General features: G+C 35.3%; 1 protein-coding gene and 1 long non-coding RNA gene across 3 annotated transcripts; one reads left to right on the top strand and one right to left on the bottom strand.

Annotated features, from left to right (window-relative positions):
• Nucleotide 1: 1 nt before the first annotated feature.
• mmel1 (membrane metallo-endopeptidase-like 1) lies at nt 2-27,856 on the bottom strand. Its single transcript, XM_051912176.1, has 24 exons — nt 27,702-27,856; nt 25,580-25,744; nt 24,760-24,789; nt 24,255-24,317; nt 23,992-24,153; nt 23,809-23,889; nt 21,860-21,955; nt 19,009-19,127; nt 18,328-18,393; nt 18,095-18,229; nt 17,855-17,944; nt 17,068-17,204; nt 15,193-15,286; nt 13,334-13,462; nt 12,538-12,636; nt 11,868-11,951; nt 11,632-11,735; nt 11,459-11,517; nt 7,974-8,093; nt 7,595-7,728; nt 6,230-6,295; nt 5,915-6,010; nt 5,394-5,470; nt 2-4,328 (listed from the first exon to the last, which is right to left on the bottom strand). The coding sequence occupies exons 2-24, from the start codon at nt 25,734-25,736 to the stop codon at nt 4,229-4,231; spliced, it is 2,298 nt and encodes a 765-aa protein (XP_051768136.1). The 5' UTR covers nt 25,737-25,744; nt 27,702-27,856; the 3' UTR covers nt 2-4,228.
• LOC127522341 (uncharacterized) lies at nt 16,211-21,850 on the top strand. Of its 2 annotated transcripts, XR_007932567.1 has the most exons (5): nt 16,211-16,915; nt 17,055-17,108; nt 18,116-18,214; nt 20,756-20,866; nt 21,594-21,850. It is a non-coding gene; the product is annotated as an uncharacterized LOC127522341 (long non-coding RNA). The 2 variants fall into 2 exon arrangements; XR_007932568.1 differs by lacking the exons at nt 16,211-16,915; nt 17,055-17,108; nt 18,116-18,214 and adding an exon at nt 19,444-20,623.

Below are 27,856 nucleotides of genomic sequence, written 5' to 3'. Positions count from 1 at the left end.
ATATGTTGCTTTATATAAGTTTATTTTTTGATGCTTACATATTTTCTCTTATATATCATAACAATATTTCAATAAGTTTAAGGTAGCTAAATAACATTTTTAAGCCATATATTTTTGCTTGAACAATCAATATAGGCAGAACAATATAATTACAAAGCATTCACTTGGAAAGTCATTAAAACATATATGGTCTCAATCAAACATGGACCCCATATAATATCAAGAGCATTTCTGTCAGTAAATATTAACTGAGATCTTTCAACAGTCAATGAGTTTATGTACAGAACAAGACCAGCCCCATAGATGAATTATTCATATAGCAGCATCTGTGGTCATGTGGCATATCTTAACATGAGGGTGAATCTCACAAAACCTGTAAAGAACACGTCCAGATCATATTTCAACCATTATATATATGCCAATTAACCATAGTTTTTCATTTTGATTTTGCGGTGTAACCTGGATATGTTTTCATGAGATTCATCCGTGAACTGAAAAGAAAAACAGAATCTGTAAAACTGAATTGTGAATCATTCTTGTGTCTGACAAGTTCTTGGCATTTTCTGTATATAATGCATTGAAAAAAGAACATAATTCCTGACTTAATATTTAGTCATCATAAGCTTATTTCTAATTAAACACCTTCAGAACCAACGACACTAAAATGCACACAAATGATATTTTACAATTCACACTTGGCAAAGTATTTTATAGATAATATGTAGTTATTTTTCCTTCACTTCAGGTTTCTTCAAGGCAGTCATATAAACAATCACAGAGGGTGATTTTGTATTCCACGAGATACAAAATAGCTGTTTTAAAATGCGATTTTCTCAAAAGCACATCAGCAATCCTTGGCACAGAGTTGTTGCTCTTTAATGCGGTATAAAGAACAGGTAGTTCACATCACACCTCATTTGATTTGTTCTCAATAGTCATAATATTAAAAGCCTCAAGGCCAGAAAAAACTGCACAAATGGGTGTCTGGGTGATGAATGCGTGCAGTCAGGGAATTGATAATGTTGTGTATGCATATGTAACATATTTTTGCCATAATGCACCTTGATAGCATTGGCGTGATTGGCAAGTAAATCAACCCAAACATTGTTAAATACTGTACATAAAACCAATATGCACATTCTCTTCCCTGACCATATTGAGACATTAAAATGCTGCACATTTCTCTTTGTACTTCATATAGCTATAGTGTATGTGCATTATTGGGTCTACTATTGTTTCTAAACCAGATCGGATTCTATCCAGCACTTTTAAATGCTCAAATCCTTCGAAATCCAATTTCAATGTTTTATTAAAAGGCAGTTATTGTCTGGCAGGTCTTGCATTGGAAAATGCATGCACTAATAATTCAGGGATTATGTTTTATTTGGCATTTCATCACCGTAACACCCGTTCCGACGCTAACAGAATCCAAAGTTTTCGTATTTAATTTGTTCTAAAGTTGCTTGCGTTCAATATATCGCTCGTCTCCCGTGCATCAAACAGTACATGCCATTACAGTGGTGTCGAGGTTTAGATTGGCTAGCAATGAAGGCAGATATGAACATTCAAATGATCAAAGTCTCTGTCGTGAGAGATAACAGTCATAATCAATAACCCAAGGCAACCCAATATCGACTCTGCTAAGCTTTCCAAGAACTCGACAATTTTTCCTGCAGTGGCCGCCTTGACGTCCGTTTGATCTTTTCCATTCTATCATTTTCCATGCGTTCTGCTCGGCTCTTTAGTTCTGCTGTCATTACGGCTTAATCAGGACAGAAAATAACAGTCACCGGCCTTGACCGGATCTCTAATGAGGGGGCTGCCTCCCAAAAGTGTCCATTTGAGAGACAACTGCTGGCTGTGGCCTCGTCCGCTTCACTCCAGCTAACACATGAACCCCTGCTGCCCCATTAGCCTGCGTCTCAGATCAATATAACTTTGCCTACTTCTCTAAAATCACAAACCCACTGGCTTACAGATCCTTAAGTGAGACCTTTGCTTAATGATTCCTCCTGTCTGTTAAGGGTAAAGGTGTTACATGGCACCTTTTATGTATAAAATTATATATTCCCTCCTGGAAAATCCAGTTTTTATAGTTGGTCCAGGCTAGTTTAGATGGTTCATCAGCTAGAATTTGACCTAGGGCCAATTGCATAATCATAGCCATTACGTTAAGACTGTGTCATAAGAACTAGTACGAACAACTAGCAGTTAGTTAGGGGTAATCAGTCTTACTTTTCTGTACCAAATTAGACTAATCTATGTTTTTATGTAACTGACTTAAAAAAGATACAAACAGTCTTAGGGAAAAAAATGTGATGTCTAACTTTTAAGACTAGTCTTAGCAGTTTATGCAACCGGCCCCTGGTAGACCAAGCTGGTTAGAGTTGGTCAACCACACTGTAAAAAATAATCGTTGGTTTAACTTAGTAAGTTACCTGGTTGCCTTAAAATTTTGAGTTCAGTGAAATTAAAAAATTGAGTTAATACAATGAAGGCGATTGGTTTAATCAACAGAAACTTGAAATATGATGTTATCTGAACCACAATAATTATCGAAGTTGATTTGACAAAAGAAAAAATGTTGTGATAAAACATGAAAATAATTTTTTACATTGCAGCAACTTATTTTTCAATGTTGTAAATAAAATGAAGATTATTAGAGTATATGCTTTACAAGAAAATACTATTTCAAAAATGTCATGTTTAATTTAATGTTACTTGCCGTTTCTTGAAACATATCACGGTTTCCACAAAAATGTGAAACTGTTTTCGTCATGGATAATCAGAAATGTTTCTTGAGCAGCAAATTATAATGATTTCTGAAGGATCATGTGACTGAAGACTGGAGTAATGATGCTGAAAATTCAGCTTTGATCACAGGAATAAATTGTGAAATTTACTGGGAATTTCCAACTTGACCACTTGACAATTTGTTTTTTGTTTGTTTTTTCAAGCAGAGTTATGTGACATGAACATTTCCACCAATTATCAAATGGCTGTAAAGTAAAAAACACAATTTCTCTATGTTTATTTGCAGAAGTTAATGCTGCAAAAAGAAAGCTGAAAGAAACCCAAACCAGGAGGACTGAACTGTTGAAGACCCCTCAATGTCTCTCTGGATCTGATTCTTGCCCCTAAACATGCCAAAACATCCATAGGTAAGTGTTAACAATAGAAACGTACAGAAGTGCTCCCTGGCAGAACGAACAGCTTGTATGAAACAAATATACAGTCTTGAGTTCTCGTTGACCTGTTGTAACTATTTTGTTCCAGTATTGCAGCGGCTTCCTGCCATTATCTGCTGGCTTTAACAGAAGTCTGTAGTGTAATTGCAAGGCAGACATGAATAGGATCTATTTATGGACAAAAACACATAAAGCTTGAAGCGATATGGTTTTAACAGTCTTAAGGTTGTCAGGTAATTGTCAACACAGGCCCGTTTACGTAACGTTAAGCCCTCGCTTTCAAAGAAATAGATATTCTCCTGTGAAACGTAGTGTAGCTAGAACATACATTAGGATTTTTTTGGGGAAAACAGCGCTCAATAGGACTCTCGCTTTTGCCTTTTACCACTGCATGCTTTAGAAAAAAAATCTTATACAATAATCAAAATATTTCAAGGCTGCTTATTATGAAACGAAACATGATGCCTTGACTGGGTTCTATTCAAACCACAATCTCGTTCGGCTTCCAAGCCTCCAGTTGTTGGCTAATTTTGGGCTCGCTCAAGCACAACGGATATCTTCTTGGAGAGCCGACAGAATCAAAAGCCAACTGAGGGATTTATCCGTTTACATAATCTGGAAAAATAATCTGATGTCAATAAGCCCTCTCGTTACAATGAAACTATTACGTTTACATGTATTTTTCGGTGCCAAAACTAATAATGTGTCAACAGAAACAGGCAAACAGGACGAAATCTTGCTTAAAAGTCTCATAAACAGACGATGAAAAAGCATGCCTCTTTTTCAGAAAAACAACACCCTCACTGTGCACGTTCACGACGCCTGAACTTGTTGGTTATATGTGCGCTTTTGAAAGTTCACAGTAGACATCTATGCAGTCACACATGTAGGTGTCTAACACCTTGATCGTGTCTGTCACATCAGACTAACAGACAGGCAGCTGCCACTGCAGAATAACAGCACAATATAATATTCTCCAAGCTCTCCTAACTGCTGCCTTGTTTGTAAAATATACACAGATTCCCGCAACTCTGAAGTGGTTACCAAACTCGACATTTCTCTTCGGGGTTCATGGGAGTTCCTCGTGCACAATGAAATGCTTCGGAAAAAGCCTCAAAGTTCTGAAGGGAACCTAGAACCCTGTTCAAAACAAAACAACATGGCATCAGTCCTTTATAAAACACCTACAGTGTCCATAAAAAGTAGTTAATTCACACTTAAAAATGTTGCATTAAACAACAAAATCACTGCAGGATCTTTTCTCTTCGCTAACATCACTTTTCTTCATCATTTTTGCTCAGTGTCTTTGAGTCAGCTTGTGTTTTGGTGATTTTTAGTGGATATAGGAAGTCAGTTATCCACAAGTTTAACCACACGTTAGAACTGTTATATTATTTACATATCTATTAAAAAATATAGTAACTGGGGTAAGGAGAAATAAAGTTGCTTCATATATATATACATTACTGTTTAAAGGTTTGTGGTCATTTAAATTTATAAGAAGAACTTGTACATTTCTATTTCAAATAAATGTTGTTCTTATGAATTTTCTATTCATCAAAGAAAATGAAAAACTTTATCATGGCTTCCACAAAAATAAACAGCACAACGGTTTTCAACATTGATAATAATCAGAAAAGTTTCTTGTGCAGCAAATCAGCATATTAGAATGATTTCTGAAGAGTAATGACTGGAGTAATGATGCTGAAAATACAGCTTTCAATCACAGGAATAAATTATATTTTATATACATATTCAAATAGAAAACAGTTAATTTAAATTGTAATAATATTTCACAATTAGTGCTGTCAAATCGATTAATCGTGATTAATCGCATCTATATATACATACATATATAATACACACACATATTTACAAACTTTTATGTGATTAATCGCAATTAATCGATTTGACAGCACTATTCACAATATTACTTTTTAAAATAAAACATAAGAAACTTCTTTTAAAAACATTTAAAAAATCGTACCGACTGCAAACTTTTGAACGGTAATGTATAAGTTTTAAGATTTTGAGTTTTTAGTGGATAGAAATTTATGTTAGTTTTGAGAATTCTTGCCAACTCATTTTTGCTTATTCTTTTTGCTTGTGTTTAATAGCATGTTCTATCTGTAACCTAATCGAATGACATTTTTAAGTGTGACATTTTTTCATTTTTAATTGACAAATCTTGTAGAAAGATCTTGCCTGTATTCCAGAGGGCTGTGTGGGTCTGTTTTGATCGACTGAATGGCATACTCAGGGCGACAGGCACCACACCAGACCTACAGAAAGCATGAGATATTTTTACATTCAATAAAATTAACCCAGTCATATTATAGTCAGCTGGACAGGATTTTAAACATATTATTTCTGACCTAGCATGCACTTTATGCTTGAATGACATTTGTAGGATTCTGCAAAACAGATCAGTTGTGTATTTTAACACATATTTTGACATCTGCCTGTCCAAATAATGACATTTCTAATCCCAGTCCTTTAAAGCAGTACTCATCCCATTGGATGACATGATTCAGCCATTGATTTCATGCCTTAAGTACATATTAGACAGCCTGTAGTCATTTATTTTCCTGAGATTAAGCAGCACCTGTATCTTCCAAAGTAATGTCAGTTTAATTTGATGCGGTCTATGTGAAACTGACCTTGCATGGGCATCAAGGTGAACAAATGCTGGCGTCTTAAAGTGCATGTAATTCATGGTCACATACCTGGGCAAAGTTCAGAAAGAAGAGCTGTTTGTGATCCATATCCAGTCCGGGAAGATGGGGCTCCTCGCCCTCCCTCTCCACCCACTTTATATACGCCTAATATCGCACACACAAAAACAGATTCACATAAACAGATTTTTCTGAAGAAAATAGTGCTTGTCATGAAGCTATAGGGTGTTTACATTTATTCATTTAGTAGACGCTTTTATCCAAAGCCACTTACAAATGAGGAACACAGCTATGTGTTTGATTAGGTGTTGAGTAGTTTTTATGAGGTAAATAGTTGGTTGTTTAACGGGAATTAATTATACAAACCTTATATGCTTGGCGTACTCCACCGTTATCAGCAATATTCTCTCCTAGTGTTGTGATGCCACTGAGCTGCAGAAACATGAATGTAACATTGTTCAGTGTTATTTAAGTATTTTATGTGCTATTATAGTAATTAAGAATATTTTGATTTAGCTTTTACTTTTACATTTTCAGTGTTCATTTTAATTTTAGTAATTTTTTTATGTACTTTTGTCATTTTTTATTAGTTTTTTTGTTAGCTTTTAATTTTAGTACTTCAACTTATTTTATTTCAATAATTTGGCAATAACTATTTTTTTTTAAGTTTAAGTATTTCATCCAGTATTTATATTTTCTTTTATTTCAACTTTATTTCGATTAATAAAAAACTTTAGTTCAAGTTTTAGTTTACAATAACAACGCTGTTTAACATATAAATTACATCCAAAGTTTAACTCAAGTATCAAGTTTGTAATGTTTGAGTTTTTATTAAAATCTTTTAATTACAGACTTTGATGTCGTGACAAATCTGAGGAGTTTGAGTACATCGCTGGTAGAGCTGCACGATTAATCGTTAAAAAAATTGCGATCTCAATTCAAACACCCAGGCGATCTTATTCCTAAATGACAACAATTCGGCTTTTGACAAGTACGATCTTTTCAAATACACAATATCATTATTTCAGTCTTACAATAATTCATATTATCATAGAAGTATTGGGATAAAAGTTTATAGTTCAGATAAAAACACTGATGTCTATGGTAGTGAAAATCAAAATAGAGCAAATCACCTTTTGAAAGTAGCTTGAAGCTTCAAATAATGATTGTATTATTTACATCATTACACTAGTAGGTGGCGACAAGTGACTGTTAAAAAAATGTATTTGTCATTGAATCATTCATTCAAGAGATTCATTCAAAAACACTGATTCATCCAGTAATGAAACAAGTGAAGTCTTTATGAGTGAGTCATTGAATCATTCAATCAAACTGTTTTTTTTTAATAAATGCCCCTTTAAAAAAAACAAATAAATATTGTTAAATACCTATCGGGTAAGCAAAAACAACATGGTAGCATGAGTACACTAAAATTTCACTAAACATTTTCAATGTTTGTAAAAAGTTAAACTTTTTAATCCAAATGTAAAAATTTCTGTCTAGTTTTAAGATCCATTCATTTTTAGAATTTTTTTTCTATATTTAAGTGTGTTGAAAATTTGTATGTCTGCAAAAGTTGTGCATTTAATTTCATTGCTGCCTTAGATCGGACCCAAAGCATGAACATTCTACAAATACTGTAAGCACAAGCTTCATATCAGTTTTATTTGTTTGTTTTCTGAAGTTCATATGCAGATTCTTTTCATTGTACTGAACTGAGGTTCAACTTACATTTTGGCCTCCTGCAAGTTTCCAGCTGAATTTGCCGTACTGTTCCACCATGCATTTAGATTGATCCTCAAACTGCTCAGCAGAGTAGTTGCTCCACCAATTGTTCATGTTCCCATCCTTGTCGAAATTCCGGCCTATGAAAATAAATATTTAATTTAGTGGAACACAGCCATATTTTAAACAGACAAGCGTTGTGGTTGCTCTTTTGCAAGCTGGTTTGGTCCAGTGGAGAACAATTTATCTGTGATATTTAAAACCCCTCCTTTAGCACAGAGTTTAATACATCACCAATAAACAAGATAATCAACAAAACAACATTGTTTATTCATCCACAGCTAACTGATAATTAGTACAATCCATCAGATGAGACCCATTTTACCGTGATCATCAAATCCATGAGTGATTTCATGTCCTATAACCATCCCAATTCCACCGAAGTTTAGAGCTTGCAGCTGTTTTTCACTGAAGAACGGAGGCTGGAGGATGCCAGCAGGAAACACTGAAGGAAAGAAAGATGAATGCATAGAAAGAGATAGAATACAGCATAATGCATGGATAATTGACCAGGAAATGCGTTTTTAAGATACTAATTGAGTCACATGAGAAAGAAACTCATTTTAATAGTTTTAGAGTGTTAAATTTGGATATTTTATGTCCCAGAGGTAGATTTTTGTTTCATTAAAACTAACAGATTTCAGTTTTTTCTAAAACTTTTTTTTTGAAGGTCAAATTAACACTAGTTTTACCATTGTCCCAGACTCAGACTTTCAAAATATTATATTTGATGATTAAAAAATAAAAAATATATACATTTCATGTTCTAAAGTATAATAAACTAGCATGATATAATAATATTATCTATTATATTGAAAATATGATATTTGAGGACAGTTCGAGTACATTCTGAAAGTCAGTAAAATATTTAAATGTCTTAAAAGAAGCAAAATATCCATATAGTAGACTTATTTTGAGAAAATGCATTTAATATAGTATCTTATTTAATGTAAAAAATCTTCTAAAATATGATAATTTAATATGATATGTTTAAATTATTTATTATATTTAAAGCTTGGTATATTTATAATAACATATATATATATATATATGTGTTCAAATTATTTATGATGCCACAGTGCTTAGTTGTGACATCAATCAACAATTTTCCCAATCAACATTTCCCCTAATAATAATGTTTTTTTTTGTTTTTTTAATGTTAGCGTTCATGTTTACCCATGAGAAAACAGTGTCTGACATGTAATGTTTGAAGAAAATCGAGGTAAATATCACTAATTATTTGTATTGTTGTCACACTGTGGCTGTAGTGATGCACACGACGCAGGAGAATATCACTAATAACGTCTTTAATTATAAATCAAACCAGGAACACGCAGGAGATAACAGAAACAATAATCATTGAAACACAACCACGTTAACATTGACAATACCAGGGCTTAATCTGGGCTTAAATACATGGGGAGAGTAATAAACATAAACTGAACAGGTGTGTAGGACTAATTAACAACCAAGGAAACTAACTAGGGAACACAGGCAAACTCAGGTAGACAGGAACAGGGAAAACAGAACCAAAATTATGTCAAAAGTTGGTGGACATCATGTTAGTGTACAAATTAGATAAATGAGAGTGTGGAAAGTGGTTTTTAAGAGACTCTAAAAGTGCTTATAGTTGAAATAATGTAATGGTAATGGTATACACTGGATAGCAGAAGCAATATTGGAAGGACAGAAAGATCTCTACTGTGTACTGTCCTCCAGCTATAGAATATAGGGCTCAAAATGCCATCGCGCCGACAGTTACAGCTGCCGCTCTTGTCTCTAAAATGGCAATTCAGCTTGAAGTGTTTCCCAGATTGTCCAAGAACATTAAAATGTGCAATCTAAGAGTAATTATGTGGAAATTTCTCCCGCTGAAAATCTGCATAATCACTTGGCTTTTGTAATCTCTGTATTAACCCAGCCTGAATAGCCAGTGCTTGGCGTCCACAGCCCATCTCTAGAAGGCACAAGCTTTGTGGGCACTGGAGCCTGAAACTAGCTTTGTTTAATCTACAAGAGAAAAGCACTACAGGCACTAGAGCCATTATGACAATGGGCTGAGAAAGCATTTATATTGAGAGCCCTCAACAGCTTAGGAGAAATCTGACCAGAACAAATACTTCACAAAAGACCTGCGTTTGGACAATGCTGCTTTTTTTAGTTTGCCTTCTCTAGTGGAAAGATCTGTTTAGGCCACCGTGAATCTCAGTGCTGGACTAGAATGGTTTGTGCTGGTCTAGCTGGTGGACTTGGAAAGGTTCTTTGCTGTAGATAGACTGGAAGGATTGTCCAGTAAAGGTGTGCATTCAGGCAAATTGTTGTTTCATTTTATATCCCAAACTTCCCAGTGGTAAATACGACTTGAGGGGCATTCATGTCCAATTTTTAACTAGGAAACTTGTATTACGATAATTCAGACAGCACGTGAAGGCAGCATATTAAATGCTGTAGAGGTATTGTTCCTTGTTGGTAACTACATGGTAACATGGTACATGTTAACTAAAATGAAAAAGGGAAATAGGTACATGTACATGGTAACTAAAATGAAACCTTATTGTAAAGCATTACCAAATTATTTATATTATAGAAGACAGGATAGAATGCGATATATTATATAATCAGGGCTTGACATTAACTTTTTTGCTCACCAGCCACTAGCCACAGTTTTCCAAAGTTACTATCCACTCAGCATTTTCACTGGCCACAATTTTGACATTGATACCATGTGGAAAAATATAGATATTTTTAATATTATTTCATAATTTGGCAGCAGGTTTATTAGTCTGCTGTCACTTTAAGACCTGACGCACAGATCCAATATACTGTTACACGTGTTTTCTTTACTGTTTACGTTCACTTAAAACATAACTGACTGTGTTTACGTGAATACTCACCTAGACCACCATTTTGACATTATTTTGTGTGTATTTGACTGTTTAAGTGGAATAAACAGCAGAAAAGAGCTAAATTTAGTACTGAGAGGCGGCTTTATGTGTGTGCACTTTGGGTGTCAGCACAAAATCTATGGGAATGAGTAAAATTATGTGCAATACATGTAGTATGATGCCGAAATTCAAGGCCTGTAATACCAACAATATTCATCCAGAGCAAATGAAACGAGGCGGGTTTGTGTGTCAACTCGCTGTCGGAGAGAGAAATCAAGAGCAGCTTGTATCGTGTATCCGTTCTGCTGAAAATGAGTATTGGAAGCGTTTCAGATATTTCAGTTCAGATATTTGGTAACACTTTACAATAAGGTTCATTAGTTAACATTAGTTAACTACATTAGATAACATGAACTAATAATAAACTGCACTTATACAGTATTTATTAATCTTTGTTAATGTTAATTTCAACATTTACTAATACACTATTAAAATCTTTATAACATTAGTTAATGCACTGTGAACTAACATGAACAAACAATGAACAACTGTGTTTTCATTAACTAACGTTAACGAAGATTAGTAAATACAGTAACAAATGTATTGCTCATGGTTAGTTCATGTTAGTTAATACATTAACCAATGTTTAACTAATGAACCTTATTGTAAAGTGTTACCAGATATTTTTTGACAACACTATTGCACTTAGTTTATTATTTCAGATGCCTTTTTAAAAGACTACAATTGAAAAATGTCTATATTATATATAAAATTCAACCCACCAAAGTGGCTAGTAGGATTGACTGCGTTACACGCCACTGCTGAAATCCACCCGCATTTGGCAGGTTGGCGGGTGTTAATGTCAAGCTCTGTATATAAAATTCTATATGACTATATGGTTATATTTCTAACTATATGAACTTACCAATCTGGTTTCTGTTGTGCGAGTAGAACGCGTTGACCACAGCTGCACCAATAATCCACCTAAAACCGGGACAGAGACAAAGAGAAAGAGAGACAAAGAGAAAAAGCAATGACTCAGTGACTGGTCAAGAAAGGAAAAACTGTCTTTCAAGCATATATTCATGTGTTTCGTACATGTCAGGATCCACGGGCTCCCTCAGCTTTTTATGACCTTTCTGGGCTGATGCTGCCAGGTTTTCCAGAATGTTCTCAAAGTAGTTCTCCTCGCTGAAATTAAGCTGTGAGCAGAAACATAATAACGCATATCATAGATCAGAGTATTTCTGTCTAAGTTGTCATAATTCTTGTATTAATGTGAATGAGACACAAGTTGGTTTGGCAAGTTATTCGGAGCTCAAGGGTTCCCATACGTGTTTGTATTCCTCGTCCAGTTTCTTATTTTCCTCCTCAAGGATGTGGTCGGGATAACCGATTTGTTCCGATATCGCCATTGCCTGCAAAACAGGAGGTTGGAAAGCGAGAATAGCTCAGACTGCAGGATATTAAGAGCAAATATTATAATAATAATAATAAACATTACTTGCAGTACATTTCATGCAAGAAATACAGCTCAAAGTGTTGTACAATAAAAAAGCATTATAGTAAACACCAAGTACTTAACATAAAAGTAAATAAAAATACCATAATTAATATAACATAAGATTAAAGATCAAGCCCACTTAATAATGATAATAACAAGATAAAATTAATATAAATGCATAGCAAAAATGGAAATTAAAACCAAATAATGTTGATATATGCTATTAACTTTTATTAAAATTGTGCTTAAAAATTAATTGGAATATTATATCATTAATTTGATTCAAATGTTTAATTTATTAACAAAGTTAATTGTGTCCTAACTGGGGTTTGTGAGGGAACTGCAGATGGTTTGTGAGTTGATGAAAAGCTAATAATTAATTAAACCAAAAACCAAATTAAACCAAATGGGTTCAGCTGACCAAAAAGTTTGGGAATAGCTGGGATTAAGGAAAGAAATAAAAGCTCTTCGGGAAGTTGTGACCATTAATGCCATCTCACCTTCTCTCTGGCCTTCTCCTTGGATTGTTCATCCATCCAGCTCAATTCTTCCAATGTTTCCACATAAGCTTCCTGAATCTTTTTGATCAGTTCACCCACCTGAACAACAGCGGAGAGACACATTTCAAGTGAACATGAAATTGCCCTTTTTCAAATAGCCGAAAAAGCTATTTGCCTATTGGTTAAATAGTTGGCATATCATGCAATTAATCTGATTAAAATGTTATAATAAATTATTTATTTAAAAAAAACATTATTTTATAAATACATTAAATAAAAATGATAATACAGTTATTATTATTAAAAATTATTAAATTAAAAATAAATATTATATAATAAATAAATAAAAATAAATAATAAATCAGCTTAAAATTAATTGATTAATAGCACTAATTGTTTACTATATAAGGGAATAATAAATTATGCTTTTCAGAAGGCCTATGTCATGTCAGACGAAAAGGAAAAGTCATTTTTCATCATTTTCATGAAAGATGATGATAATTTTGACTTTATGTTGACTTTAAAATAAATAAAACTATTAGACTGTCCTAGAAATACTATATAAAGCCACATACATCTATATTCAATGCAGAGTTACGTAAAAATCATCCCAGATTAAAAAGAAACTTAATAAACTGAGATGACTTACAGTCAAATCACTGAAACCATCATCAGAACAGTCTAAACAATCCATGTCAATCTGATAATAGCTGATTGCGTAAAGAATTGAAGAAGGATGTTCCTGTTATGTCTAGCGGTGTGTTTTTTTAGGGCCAAGTTGGTCTTTTGGTCTTACCATGCGTTTGCTGTTTCCAGAGAAGGTTTCCCGGACATACAGGGCCCCGACGGCATTCTCCATGTTGCCCTGGACGTAACGGACACAGTCTCTCCACCTCGCCTCCTCTACTGTAGTGCCATGCAAAGCCTGAGAGAACACACACACAATATGCAATAAAAAAAAAATGGGACCAAAACAAGGTTGAGAACACCCTGTAGGCTATAATGTACATCCAGCTGGTTGTTATCGCAGAATAAAACCAAACAGGGTCATCAGGATCCTGGCATGAAGTGGAGAGGTCTTGCATCACCCCGAAGGGGTTTGTTTTATGATAACAACCAGCTGGATGTACATTATCCCACTTGCAACATGGCTACTTCCCAAATAACACCTGTCTACACCGGATGCGATGGTTGAGCTTGAAGCTGTCTACACTGAACGTTACAAAGCGACAGTTGCAAATCCATTTGTTCTTCATGTCAGAAGTAGCGTGAGCGCTTTAAGTACGTCAGAAATTAAACAGGGCATCAGTTTACAGTTGGAGATTTGTTGTGCCGCCCCATATCCAGTGTAGACAGCATCACTGTTTATAATGGGTTCTGTTTGCTTTTGTCCCGTCTCGCCGCTCATGACATGGTGTAAGTAAATAATTGGACACAAAATATAGATTTTTGTTGAAATATTTCATTAGCTCACTAAACACAAAGCTTCCATCAAGAAAATAGGAGCTAACAGCTGGCTTTTAGCCAAGACGACTGAACAAGTTCAAACTAGACAAAAAATTTAAGGGATAAAATCCAGTCATACCACTTATTACACAGCTTTTCACCATATAAATAATTATGGGGACAAGAGATAGTGATCTGAGATGAAACTGTTATGAAATTACCTGTTTATTATCAGTGTACAAAACAATCATCCCGGCAAGAAGATGAACACAGCAACTATATTGCAGTACTACTAATATACTGAAATCCGTTGCTTTTGACGACGGTTGTTATCAGGGAATAACACACCTCGGAATGTCGTGACTGACCAATCAGAATCAAGTATTTCAGAGAGCCGTGTAATAAACATAAATATAACCTATAGAGGGCATAAGTGCCTGTCCCCTTTTTCAGAGAGGCCGGTTCCGGAAGTATTTTTTCCATTTATTTATCCCATATAGATTTTTAAAAAGTCTTTGTTAAAGTGTTATATGCCATGAACCAAGCCAATCAGCAACAAGGTGAATCACAACACTACAAACTTTTATTTGAGGCAAAAAAGTATTTGAAAATCAAACAAAAATATAAAGGTACAAGACTGTGACATAGCTTTATTGAGGGAAAGAACTACTGTACAATCCCATGAAGCATTGCAAACAGCATAATCGAATTAAAAACAATGGAGAAAAATAAAACAACTCATTTACAAATGTTGATTATATATATATATAAACAATATATTTAAATTTTTAATTTTAAATATACTCATATATACAAATATTTAAGTATTTTGAGAACATAGGGAGACGTCATTTGCAGTGCTTCATGGGAGTGGGCGGAGCTAAAGTGCTAATTTTGCGCATTTTGATTGTGGCGACTCTCTGATTGGTGGAATTATCTATATAGCATCATGGGTAATGTAGTTTTTCACCAGTAATTCTTGTTAGACAGGATTATTTTAACAATAAATTGAAATAATACAGGCTGACAATTTCAGCATAAGCAAATACCGTCGATTATCAACCAATTTCCCTATGGATTATTCCCTATTTCCCTTTTTTTTTTTTTTATTGGACTGAAACAGTAGCGGATCACCAAAACTGAGTTTTAAAGGCAGTTAAATGCCATGAGAGCTCTCCTCTGTTTGTGTTTGTTCAGAGTGCGACTGACCTTTCTGTAGTGCGCTCTCACGTCTTTGAAGCGACGGCTCATACTGCTGACCCTCTCCATGATGAGCATCCATGCCAGATAGTTCTGCAGAGTCCTGCGGAGATCACAAATGTGCAGATCATTTAATGCCATACAGCACAACACTATGCAACGTGCATTTTGACATTTCATTTACATTTAAATTTAACTAAAGTCTTTGTTGTGGATTATTGAAGCAGTGTTATTGTTAACCAAAAAAACTAAAACTATTAAAAACATTTTCATTAAAGGTGCAATATGTAAAAATTCTGTCCGCTAGAGGTCGCTAGAGGCCTATTCAAAACAAAGGCGTAGCTTGATGACGGCAAGTTTGAGCGTGGAATCTTGGGACATGTGGTCTTCACCTCAACGTCCGGTGGAAACAATTGGGATAGGACTCGGGAAGAAATCATGTTCATGGATGAGATTATTAACGTTACTGTTGTATGAAGCAGAGCAGGACCGAGTGTTATGGGAGCTGAACGAGGCCGCTGGAGCGATTGCGCAACACACGCCTCAGGAGCAGCGGAACTTTTATTATGCCACAGTCGCCGGCGCCGCTTCCGCTTTTCCGGTCATGAGTATTAGGTAACTAGCTCTGTTTATTATATTAGATACATTTGAGTGTGTTGAAAATGATGTTATAACGTTACTCTGTGCGTTCGCTCGGCTGCTGCTAAGATAGATCGATTTTAGAATATCATATTAAATGCTGGATGGCTTGTGTTGATAAATGGCATGCAGTTAATTTTAAAACGTATTGTATGATGGAGAAAATTCTGTATTACTGTTACTAAAAGTAAAGCTGCACCTGATTATGCTATGTTAGCCACTTGACAAAATAGTGTTTTTATGGTAAAGCATGGTACTCGCAAAAAAATCAAGAAAATTAGATTTAAACAATAAGACTTGTGTTGAGCTATATAAAACAATTAGTTTTCCGTCTATAAACATTACCAAACAGTTGTTCACTTGTCTATTAAAACATGTAATATATTAAAGCGTCTTTGGTGTTTCCATGGTTTCTACAAAATAAAACCGGAAACCGTGTGCAACGCGGGTATGACGCAATTGACAGGCGACTGCTCACACGTCCCGGAGCCTTGATTAAAATTGCAATTTTCTCACGATTTACAAATAGTTGGAAACATTTGGGATATTGTAAGTACTCAAGTGAACAAACTATATAACACTGGCCTAGTGGTTTTTGGATATTTTACTGTAAAAATCTTACATATTGCACCTTTAATTGAAATGTTTTTTTGTTTTTTTCAATTTTAGATGAAAAAACTTCAACTAAATTAAATAAAATAGTTTAAATATTAAAATTACTCAAATAAAAACTAAATAAAAATATTTAAAAAAAAAAAGAATAAAAACAACAAAAATACTAAAACTAATTTAAAATTTTAATAATATAATAGCTTCAATGCAATGTAAATCGCTTTTGATTAAAGCATCTGCCAGATGCATAAATGTATATTAATAGTGTAGAGAAATTCTAAATGAGATCTCCTTAACAATTACGTTGTGTCTCTTAGACATCAATAAGATTAAATGGAATGCAAATCTCAACGATGTCTGAAACTGTGTTCAGAAGTCAGAGATCTCAATATGAATTCTTTGAAAATCAAATGCTATGTCTCATTTTATTTCTCCCTTTTGCAATTTTAGGAGAAGCACAGGTGACAAACTTGATACTTCAGTGAGTGGAACATAACTTTCACCTTTTAAGTTTCTCATCTCTGAAACCACTGAACCTCTGAGCAATATTTATGTCTTCTGGATGACCATAATTGACATGACAATGAAGAATTAACTCACATTTTTCATGTGTCAAACAGCTAAGAACATCACCTGTGGCTATGCTTGGAAAGAACATCCCGGAGCTTCTCCAGGTAAGGTGAGCAGTACACAACAATGGGTTCTTCGGGTTGCACCGCAACTGACACGCTGGACATGATACCCTGGATGTAGCGCGTCCAATTAAAGCCCTGATATTTCATAAAGAGAAACAAAAGAAGCATGTGTGCTCTGTTGAGAAAAACACAATCTTATATCAACAGTCAGTGAACTATTGACCAAATTTGACATTATTACATTTATATTCTGGCTTCTAAAGACTGATGGGAAATCATGACATTAATCACAATTATTTTGTTCTATTAACACCCATAGTTTCTCTTCAGGTTTATACACTACTGTTCAAAAGTTTGGGGTCAGTACGATTTTTTAAAAGAAATTATTTTTTATTCAGCAAGGATGCATCAAATTGATAAAAAAAGTGACAGTAAAGACATTTATAATGTTAATGATCTGAGCATTAAATCATATTAGAATGATTTCTGAAGGATCATGTGACACTGAAGACTGGAGTAATGATACTGAAAATTTAGCTTTGCATCACAGAAATAAATTACATTTTACAATCTATTCAAATAGAAAACAGTTATTAATACCATTTCACAATATTACTGTTTTTACTGTATTTTTGATCAAATAAATGGAGCCTTGGTGAGCATAAGACTTGTTTTATTTTCATTTTTTACCAGCTTTTTCTGGTGCAGTTTTCATTGATTACACTAAATACTGAGGAGGACCAAGTGTAAAAGAAAAAAAACCCATAATGCTTTTCTGCACTTACATTGAGGTTGAAAGCTTGCTGCACTTCTCTCAGTGTCATTTTGTTGTAAAGCACGGTGATGTCATTGCGTTCTTCTGCAGGTGAGGTAGCCTGTTGAAGCACAAGGCAGAAATCAGATGCAAACGCTCACATGATTCATGCATGACATTTACAGCCTCAGAACCATTTCAGACGCTTTTGGCTAACTTCACGCATGTTATTTTTTGGTTGTTGTGTTTTACCGTCTCCAGTTAAACTCACGTTAGCGATGTCTGTCTCCAGCTCCAACACCTGAGTCATGTCCTCCCACACGCGCTCTTCATCCTGGGTCAAGTTCCTGTCTTCTCGTGCGATCCTCGCCATGGAAACCATGAACTCCAGGTAGGCCTCGCGCACCTGCCAACAAAGATACATGACGGGGGAGCTGCTGATTCATGTAATTATAACAAAAGCATTGAGGGAGAGAATGCCTCTCCCAAAATGACACAACGTACCTTCTTATAATTCCCATCGCTGAGGTAATAATCTCTTGAAGGCATTCCTAGTGCTGGTTGGTCAACCTGTGCAATCAGAAAGATGTAGTTTAATGACAAAATCGTTTGTTATGAAAAAGCATATCTGCATCGCTCTTGTTGGGAGCAGCATGCATGAGATCATCCGTTCATAATTAAACCAACATAAAATCACACATTTTGTTTTATTATCTCATGCTCCAAATGGCATTTTAATCAGGGTGTATTATTTAAAATACATTTTAATTAGCCATTGTGTGTTTTCAAAGGTGAAGCGCCACTAAAACATCCATTCAAACTTACAACACATGCAAGTACTAAGGTGATACCATGGTACAATGAGGGCATCATATGGCAATACCATGCTACTTTGATATACACTTTGATGCTGAATGATTACCATAGTTATAGACTACTCTTTAAATATATGTCCAAAAACATGGTTTTGCATATAGGTACCATAGTAGCACCATCATACGCATCCAAAAGGCTATGGTATTACCATATACATGTCTAAAATCTGTATTACTTTAAAGAATACAATGGAACTACAATCATACATGTCTAGAAAACATGGACGTACCATCATAAATGTCCAAAAACATGGTAGTAGTACCATAATATTACATACATTTAAATTATACAGTATGTTCAACAACTTACATGGATAATGTAGCGGCTGGAGTCGCGATCATCTGGCCACACAAACATCTCAAGCACGGCCTTCTTATTGTAACGCGCATTCAGAACAGCCAGTGTGTCCTCCAGGCTCCACGCTTGCTCTGTAAGATCAAAGTTTTGTGGCTTTTAGTCCATGTCTGTTCACTTTGAGGCAATCTATATGCTTTACAACTACATAAGCGTGCTCCCAAAATACATTTTGCACAGATGCGCGTTTATTATGTTTAGTTCTTATTCTATTATCAGCGGTTTTCAAACTATGAGAATGGTGCTGTGTTTATGACATTTCAGAAATATGGAAAAATAAATGTTCTCAAATACAGTCATTGGTGTGCATAACTTGTATTTACATATTTTTGACAAGTGCATTTCAGATCACAGCAGTATTTCATGCACAGCTTTGTTTTCAAAGGTGATGTTGCACAGCATTCCCCACCCCTCCTTGCAGCTGCTATCTGATTGGTTGCATTCTTTAAGGCCACACCCACCTCCACAACCCAAGACCATAATGGGGAATTCGGCATAACAACTGGGGCCGATGGATTCATTCAGTGAAGGATTCTTCAGGCTGATCCAAACAACTCTTTTCAATTGATTCATAAGAATCAACTCATTTGTTCAGACTACACAGATCTATGGCTGGGACTGGCAAACATTCAGCATGATACACTATATTGCCAAAAGTATTGGGACAATCACTTCCATGGCCACAGGTGTATAAAATCAAGCAAATAGGCATGCAGACTACTCCTAGAAACATTTGTGAAAGAATGGGTCGCTCTCAGGAGCTCAGTGAATTCAAGCGTGGTACCGTGATAGGTTGCCACCTGTGCAATAAGTCTATTCGTGAAATCTCCTCACTACTAAATATTCCACGGTCAACTGTTAGTGGTATCATAACAAAGTGGAAGCAACTGGGAACAACAGCAACTCAGCCACGAAGTGGTAGGCCACGTAAAATCACAGAGCGGGGTCAGCGCATGCTGAGGCACACAGTGCGCAGAAGTCGCCAACTTTCTGCAGAGTCAATAGCTACAGACCTCCAAACTTCATGTGGTCTTCAGATTAGCTCAAGAACAGTGCATAGAGAGCTTCATGGAATGGGTTTCCATGGCCGAGCAGCTGCATCCAAGCCTTACATCACCAAGTGCAATGCAAAGCGTCAGATGCAGTGATGTAAAGCACGCCGCCACTGGACGCCACTGGACTGGAGCAGTTGGAGACGTGTTCTCTGGAGTGATGAATCACCCTTCTCTGTCTGGCATTCTGATAAATGAGTCTGGGTTTGGCGGTTGCCAGGAGAACGGTACTTGCCTGACTGCATTGTGCCAAGTGTAAATTTGGTGGAGGGGGGATTATGGTGTGGGGTTGTTTTTCAGGGGTTGGGCTTGGCCCCTTAGTTCCAGTGAAAGGAACTCTTAATGCTTCAGCATACCAAGACATTTTGAACAATTTCATGCTCATAACTTTGTGGGAACAGTTTGGGGATGGCCCCTTTATGTTCCAACATGACTGCGCACTAGTGCACAAAGCAAGGATGAGACATGGATGAGCGAGTTTGGTGCTGAACGGAGTTGGACATAGTGGTGTTTTAGAGGTAATAAATGATATAAATACTGTTCGGTTTCTCGCACAAACCGATCGTTTCGTGTCTTAGGACATCAATGTGTCATCACGAGCCGCAGGGTTTAATTTGGATTTGTCTGTCGTGTTTATTTGACTCTTATAGATGGAGTTCCCATTTACACGCATTATTTGACTGACAGACGGTTGGAGTTAAAAATCATCATTTGTGTTCTACTGAAGAAACAAAGTCACCTACATCTTGGATGCCCTGGGGGTAAGCAGATAAACATCAAATTTTCATTTTTGGGTGAACTATCCCTTTAATGCCTTATTCTGCAGGACCATATTCTACATCCCTTAATCCCACCCAATACCTAAACTTAACTACCTTAATAATCAGTAATTGGGAAGTCGTAGTTAATAGTTAGATAATAGTAAGAATTGGACCCTAAACTAAAGTGAAACCAAAAATATATTTTACTCTGAAATGACTACTTTTCATCCAGCTTTCTCATTTGTGGTTTCATTCTCCATTTCACAATCCAGTTAATTCCCAATGGATACAATCAAGTCCTACATTTTTCTTGTTTCACCTAGAAATGCATCAAATTATAAGTAAAAATAGGTTGCGAACACTGTTCCAATAACCACAGATGATGCTAAATGAGTGTGCTGCACATCATCACTAGTCAATTTCTATATTATTAAAAATTCTGGGAAGAAACAATCTTAAACATTTCCCATAAAACCCAGTATACAAAATTTAGATGGATACTTAGTAGATAGAATAAAACATAATTACAGGTTGGTTTTCCAAAGGCCAGTTGTGGTTAAACGTCTCCAATAGCATTAATTACCTGTCCACTGCTTTAAAGACACATAATAAGTCTGTCAGCAAAGGCCAGAGTGTGTGTTTGTGTGTTTGGGTTGATGTCTGCATATGTAGATTCTATGTCAGCGATCTTCTTCTATTGCGTTTAATTATTCTGCCCTCTCTCAAGGTCTATAACGAGCCACAGTGCCAATCATCACGGTGGGTCACCGTCTCATCCTCTCACCCTCCTCGACACGGCTCTATCTCACATGACAGATGAGCAGGACGGCCACTGCTGTGTGAAACCACTGGACTTTTCCATCAGTCTAGCGCCTTATCAACACCCAGCGACAGCACGGCTGAAGCGATTGCATTTATCCCATTTAGATAAGCCCAAGATGCTGCCATTCTCTGCGAGAGTGAATTAGAGACAGCCTGCACTATCTCCAGTACCTGATGTGCCGTTCCAGACCTCAGAGGCCACGGGCCAGTCGCCAATACTGTCAATGAGCCTGAGAAGAGGCTGCGAGTCACGCTGCTCTATCAGAACTGCAGGGGGAAGCAGAGAGACGAGACAAAGTTGGTTTTGTCCACAAATCGAGCGGAACAGAAACTTAGTAGGTGGCCTGCATTTTCAGTAAAAATTAAAACCAACTAGTACTGTTTAGTATTATTTATATACTCTTATAGTTTTTATTAATAATAATAATTACATTTTTTGTTTTTGTTGCTTTTGTCATTTTTATTGTTTGTTTTAAATATTGCTTTTAACGTCCCCCTGTGGTGGAAATCAAGTTTTTAATGTTGTTTATGTGTCTATGTGGTGTTTTTAATATGATTTAGGACAAACCATGTGCAAATTCACAAATCAACACTACTGCTGAGTATTTTCTGTTTAAAACAGCAGTGATCTAAAGACAGTTTCAAAAACGCGGTTTAAAATTGCTGGTGTTTCTGACGTCACAAACTACCTTGTAACCAATCACGTCAACATGTGATTGTCAATGAGTGGATCTCAGAGCTAGTGTGAGTGAGTGGAGGCGGGGCTCATTTGCATATTCATAGAACTACATATTCTAAATGAGGCAAGGGTGTAGAGTTACATTCAAGCTATTTTAAGGCATGAAGATTTTTTTCAAGGAAAAAAACATTTAAATATGTTATATAGTGATCAAAGATTTTTAAGCTTTAAGCGATTAAAATTATTGACTACAGGGGGACTTTAGAGTTTCATTTATGTTTATTTCAGCTTTAATTTTAGTAATTTTAGTGCTTCAACTCATTTCAGTTCTTTAACGACTTTTAGATTTATATTTTATTTCAGCTTTATTTCAATTAACAAAAATCATTTTAATAGTTTTAGTTTTAGTTAACTATAATAACCCTGCAACAAATCAGCTTTCAGATCAATTAGAACATTACAATGTTTAAAAACTCATCCCATAAAGCATTGCTAATAATGTAACAGAATCAAAAATGACAATGCAATATAAAACACATTGATTTAAAGTATAAAATACAATATATTCATTAAAGGCACAATATGTAAGATTTTTTGGATTAAAATATTCAAAAGCCACTAGAACAGAGTTACATATTTTGTTGACTTGTGTACTTACATTATCCTGGATATTTCCAAGAATGTTTAAATCCAGAGAAATAAGCAATTTTAACCAGGGACACGGACCATGTTCGTGCGTCGCCTATCAATAACATCATAACCATGTTACTCCTGGTAGCAACTGTGAGCAACTGTTTGGATACATCAATCGACAGGAAACTAATCATGTTATATAGCTCAACACAGTAAGTCTTATTTTTTAAATCTCATTTTCTTGATTTACCGCGAGTACCATGTTTTACCATGGCTAATATCAGTCTAGCTCAGTCTAATATCTAGTCTTAGATGCAGTGTCTCAAGTGTCTCATATGGACAGCGAATGGACAGAGTTGTGAAGACGACACCTCCCATGATTCTGCGAAATCAGGGCATCATCAAGCTACACCTTTGTTTTGAATAAGTGACCTCTAGTGGCGAAAAATTACATATTGTGCCTTTAAGTTTATTGAAAATATAGAAGCACATCGTCAGGAAACTGAATCATGTCATGCAATGCTTTATGGGATTGCACACTATACATGTAAAACAAATAAAACAATGATTATTGGAGCATGTTTAATACAATTAAAATACAATTTCAGTCTTTCTACTGCAAAATATCATGTTTAATTCAATGTTTTACACTCCATTTCTCTGTAATTATTTGTGAAATCAGTCATTTCTGAGTGAAAACTGTTTCAGAGTAAATCCTATTTTTATGTGTAGTGGTAAATAATAACAGAAACAATATACTGCAAAGTATACATAGATCACAGTATGTGTTTTAATGTTGTGTACTCACTCTCGTTCATGCATGAGCTGTACAGCGTTTTGGCTTTCTTGAAGGCCTCTCTATCATCCTTACTTTCCATCTCCAGAACTCCTGTGAGATAATGAATCAACACCAACAGGATGAAACTGTTTAAAAAAAATCAACACAAACCCATAACACTCATCGTGATTGTGTGAAGTTGATGTAACCAACCCTTGAGCACAATCTCCAGCTCGTCTCTCAGGATATTGAATACACTGTGGAGCGAGCTGGTTTCGGGAATGACATGCCGCTCGATCCAGCCTCCGCATGCGTACTGATAGAAGTTCTGGCACGGCTCCACGCTGGGGTCCATGTTCTGGAGCAGTCGGGCCGCTATATCATTGACAAGAACCCAGACATGAGCCAAGAAATCATTTCAGATCTTGAATATAAGTTTCGAGATGGTATATAAAAGGAAAGCTTTCAGACATTACCGGCAGTGACACACTGTGGGCTTGTACAGACATTGCTGTCAGCTTTTGATCGATATTTCAGCCCTGTTGTGATGTGGTGAGATGAACAACACAATTGAGGTTAATGTCTGACTCAAACGCGGCTGAGGTCATGTGACATAATCCACTCAAAAGTCCAGCTCTATAGTGAGAGCTTATTGCTTCAGCTTAACACTGCGGGTAGTTTGTAACTTGAAAACTGGAATAATTTAATGCAATTTATTGAAATAAATCTATCGTTTGCTCACAAACCAAAAGAAATACTTTTTGTAAACCTGACATTGTGGTTGGTTTCAATTGCTAATAGTAGTGCATATGTGTAGTATATACACTGTATATAATGTGCAATAATATTGTACAGTATATGGAGTGATTACACAGAATTTATGGCAGGGCAAAACTCAAAATAAAATAAAAAAACCTCAGATTTAAATGATAAAATCTGCCAACCTTTAATATTTATGATCAACTTAACAGCATACTTTACCTTTTGAAGAATCATTTATGTTAAAACGCTCTGAAATATAAAAAGAAAATGCAAGATCTTAAAGCATATAATCAGATGCAAACCATTTGATAGATGCTTTAAGCAAATGTTACATTTTATATATTTTAAATTTATGTGCAAATTTATGAGATATTATATGAAAACTCTATAAATTTAATTTATATATATATATATATATATATATATATATATATAAGTGCTTAAATTGATTAATCGTGATTAATCGCATCTAACATAAGTTTGTAAATATACATTTAAATATATGTGTGTTTTTGTGTGTGCATACACATATATTTATACATATATTTACAAACTTTTATGTTAGATGTGATTAATCAATTTGACAGCATTTATATATATATAAACTTAAAAAGTATATATAAAAAAAATATTTATATGTTATATTTATTTATTTAATATATATATATTAAATAAAATATTATATATATAAATGTATATAAAATGACATATATATATATACAATTTTTAAATACATTTTATATATAATATTTTATTTTATATATATATATATATTAAATAAATGTATAAAAACACAAATATTACATTTTTTATATATTTCATTAATATTAATTATAAACTTTTTTTCATTCTCGTTTTCTAGAAAGTTCTTCAAAAGAAGGTTGCACAAAGCTGCTCCACGTGGGCTATAAATAAATAATTGCGGGATATTTCTTACTATATTACAAAGATCGTGAACATGTTTGATGTCTTTTTTGAGGGTTTTGAATAGCATTCGAAATGCTCGTGATTTGCAGCAGAAATCGGACGTGTTTCCCACCTCTCAGAGCTGAAGTGTAGAGCACTATGAGTCCAGCCAGAGCGCAGCTCATCAGAAGAACAATGACAGACAGTCCGATCTCCACCACAGTCCAGCGATGCTTCCTCGGTTTAGTGCTTTTCTCCATGATATCCATTTGGCTCTCTGATTTTCCCATTCTTGGAGCTGTGGAATAGAGTATTGAAGTGTTTGTGGAGAGGGCCGAGAGCGCGCGTAATTGCGCATGAACGCGCGAGTGAGCGCAGAGAGCTGGGCAGCCACAGGTGGAGCATCGGTGCATCCTGTTTTCGACTTTTTCCTCCAAAGAAACAACGATTTTTAATGTGGAAGCTGTGTAGCTACTGAACAAGAGACTCATTAAGAGATTTCACTGAGAATTAGGACTACACGTGATATATTTACACATTTCAAGCAATGACCAGAAATACACCTTTTGACCCACGAATTTCAATGACTTTTCCAGACTTTCTTGACTTTTTAATATAGGCTATACATGATTTTATGACGATTACACTCACTAAGATAAATTTAAATTTAGAGGTGAACATTTTTATATATGTAGCCTATATTTACTTTGATAATATATGATTCCTAAAAGAAACTACACATTCAGTACAGAAAGATGCGGGGCGGTTGATTTATAGCATGATTTAATGCATCGATTGATTGGATTGTAAAAAGTGGGCGTTACACACCACAATGGTGCAAATCAGAATGCGCGTTCACTACAACAGCGCCAGATTTTTGGCTATTCCATAGTCTGCGCGCACTAAATGACATCAGCTAAAATGGTGGAGCATGTTTTAATTTGTTTCTCTCCTTTGGAATAACCTGCAATGATGAATCGTTAACAGTAGGACCCAGAATGCATATTAAGAAAGAAAATTGACTTGAAGACATTAGGCAAGCAAAACATGAGGCAGTTAATGTAGCTGATAAAAAGTTAATGTAGTTGATCTATTAATCGTTATATGATTGCCGTAATGCACTCAGAATGAGAAACCGCTTTGATCTTGTTTAATTTTTAATGATGGCTAGATCCAAGCAAGGGTGTGAGTATGAACCATTCGTGAGGTGTCTTCATCCCCATCATAAAATGTTTGTAATCTGTGGTTTTAGAAATTGAGTTTTTGCTTCATGTCAGCCTCAGCACTTTTTTGTGTCTTGGAAGCTGGAAAGTGCTGATAAATTTCCTGCAAAATTTTTAATTTCCTGACTCATTTGATGTCTGAAGGCAAAACAATAATCATAGAAAATAGGCTCATAGAAATGAGTTGCTTTTCTATTACGTTTTTGTTTCACATTTGTTTTAAAGCTCTCAGCTAGTATGCACAAGGCAAAAATGCACGTTCATATGAATAAATTCAGACTAAATCATTGTAGAGACTATATGGCATTAAACTACATGGGAAAAATCATTAGAATCCAGAATGTTTATTATTCTTTTTTTTTTTTTTTTTTTTTTTTGCATATATTTGATGCTATGAAACGCACATATGTATTCTGAATATATATATCATGTATTTTGTCTGTCCTAAATATCTGCCCATATCAATAAATTGTATTGCCCACATACACCAAACAAAAGTTTAGCTTTTCTGCAGGTCAAAGGTCAACTGCATTTTTTAAAGTGCAAATATTCCATTCCAAAATGACATAAAAACTGCACATTTAGTAGTGATATACTGTTTAAAATAGTTTTAAATAAAGTGTAGCATGTCACACTCATTTCATTTTAGCTGTCATGCGTGCAATTTGCATTTATCATGGGAAGCACTTGTAAGTACAGCTCATCTGCATGTATGCATTAAGAAAATTAGCTGTTTCTTTTTCTTAGAGAGTAAATGATGGCTTATGGCTACAGAGTCACATTCAACAATGCCATTGATCAAACAGTCTAGTCAAGAAAAACCAGAAAGCAGCACAGAAAAGAATCTGCATTACTCTAAACAATGACTCAATAATTGATGTGCAAAATCAGTGAAGCGTTAATTAAAGTCCTTTTAGAAACAGCTGTTTGCATCACCTCAGCACAAAACTCCACCTGTAAACTACAGAAAAACTATTCCATTCAGTTCCAACACAAAACACCCTCATACTGAAGAATGTGAAGCTTCCGTACCTCTCTGATGATGGAGTCCTTGTTGGCCCTGTTAGGACGCCTTTCAATTTCCCAAACACCCCTTCTGAGTTTGCACCCAGAGCTGGTGTGTGGTGAAATGAAGCAGCGTCCGACAGCTGGGTGTCGGAGAAGCTGTCTGTTCTGATGTTCCTCTG

The sequence above is a fragment of the Ctenopharyngodon idella genome, chromosome 11 (genome assembly GCF_019924925.1).
Source record: "Ctenopharyngodon idella isolate HZGC_01 chromosome 11, HZGC01, whole genome shotgun sequence".
In the NCBI taxonomy this organism is placed as follows: domain Eukaryota; kingdom Metazoa; phylum Chordata; class Actinopteri; order Cypriniformes; family Xenocyprididae; genus Ctenopharyngodon; species Ctenopharyngodon idella.
The sequence above is the reverse complement of the archived record's forward strand: the minus strand, read 5'-3'. Positions and strand labels throughout refer to the sequence as shown.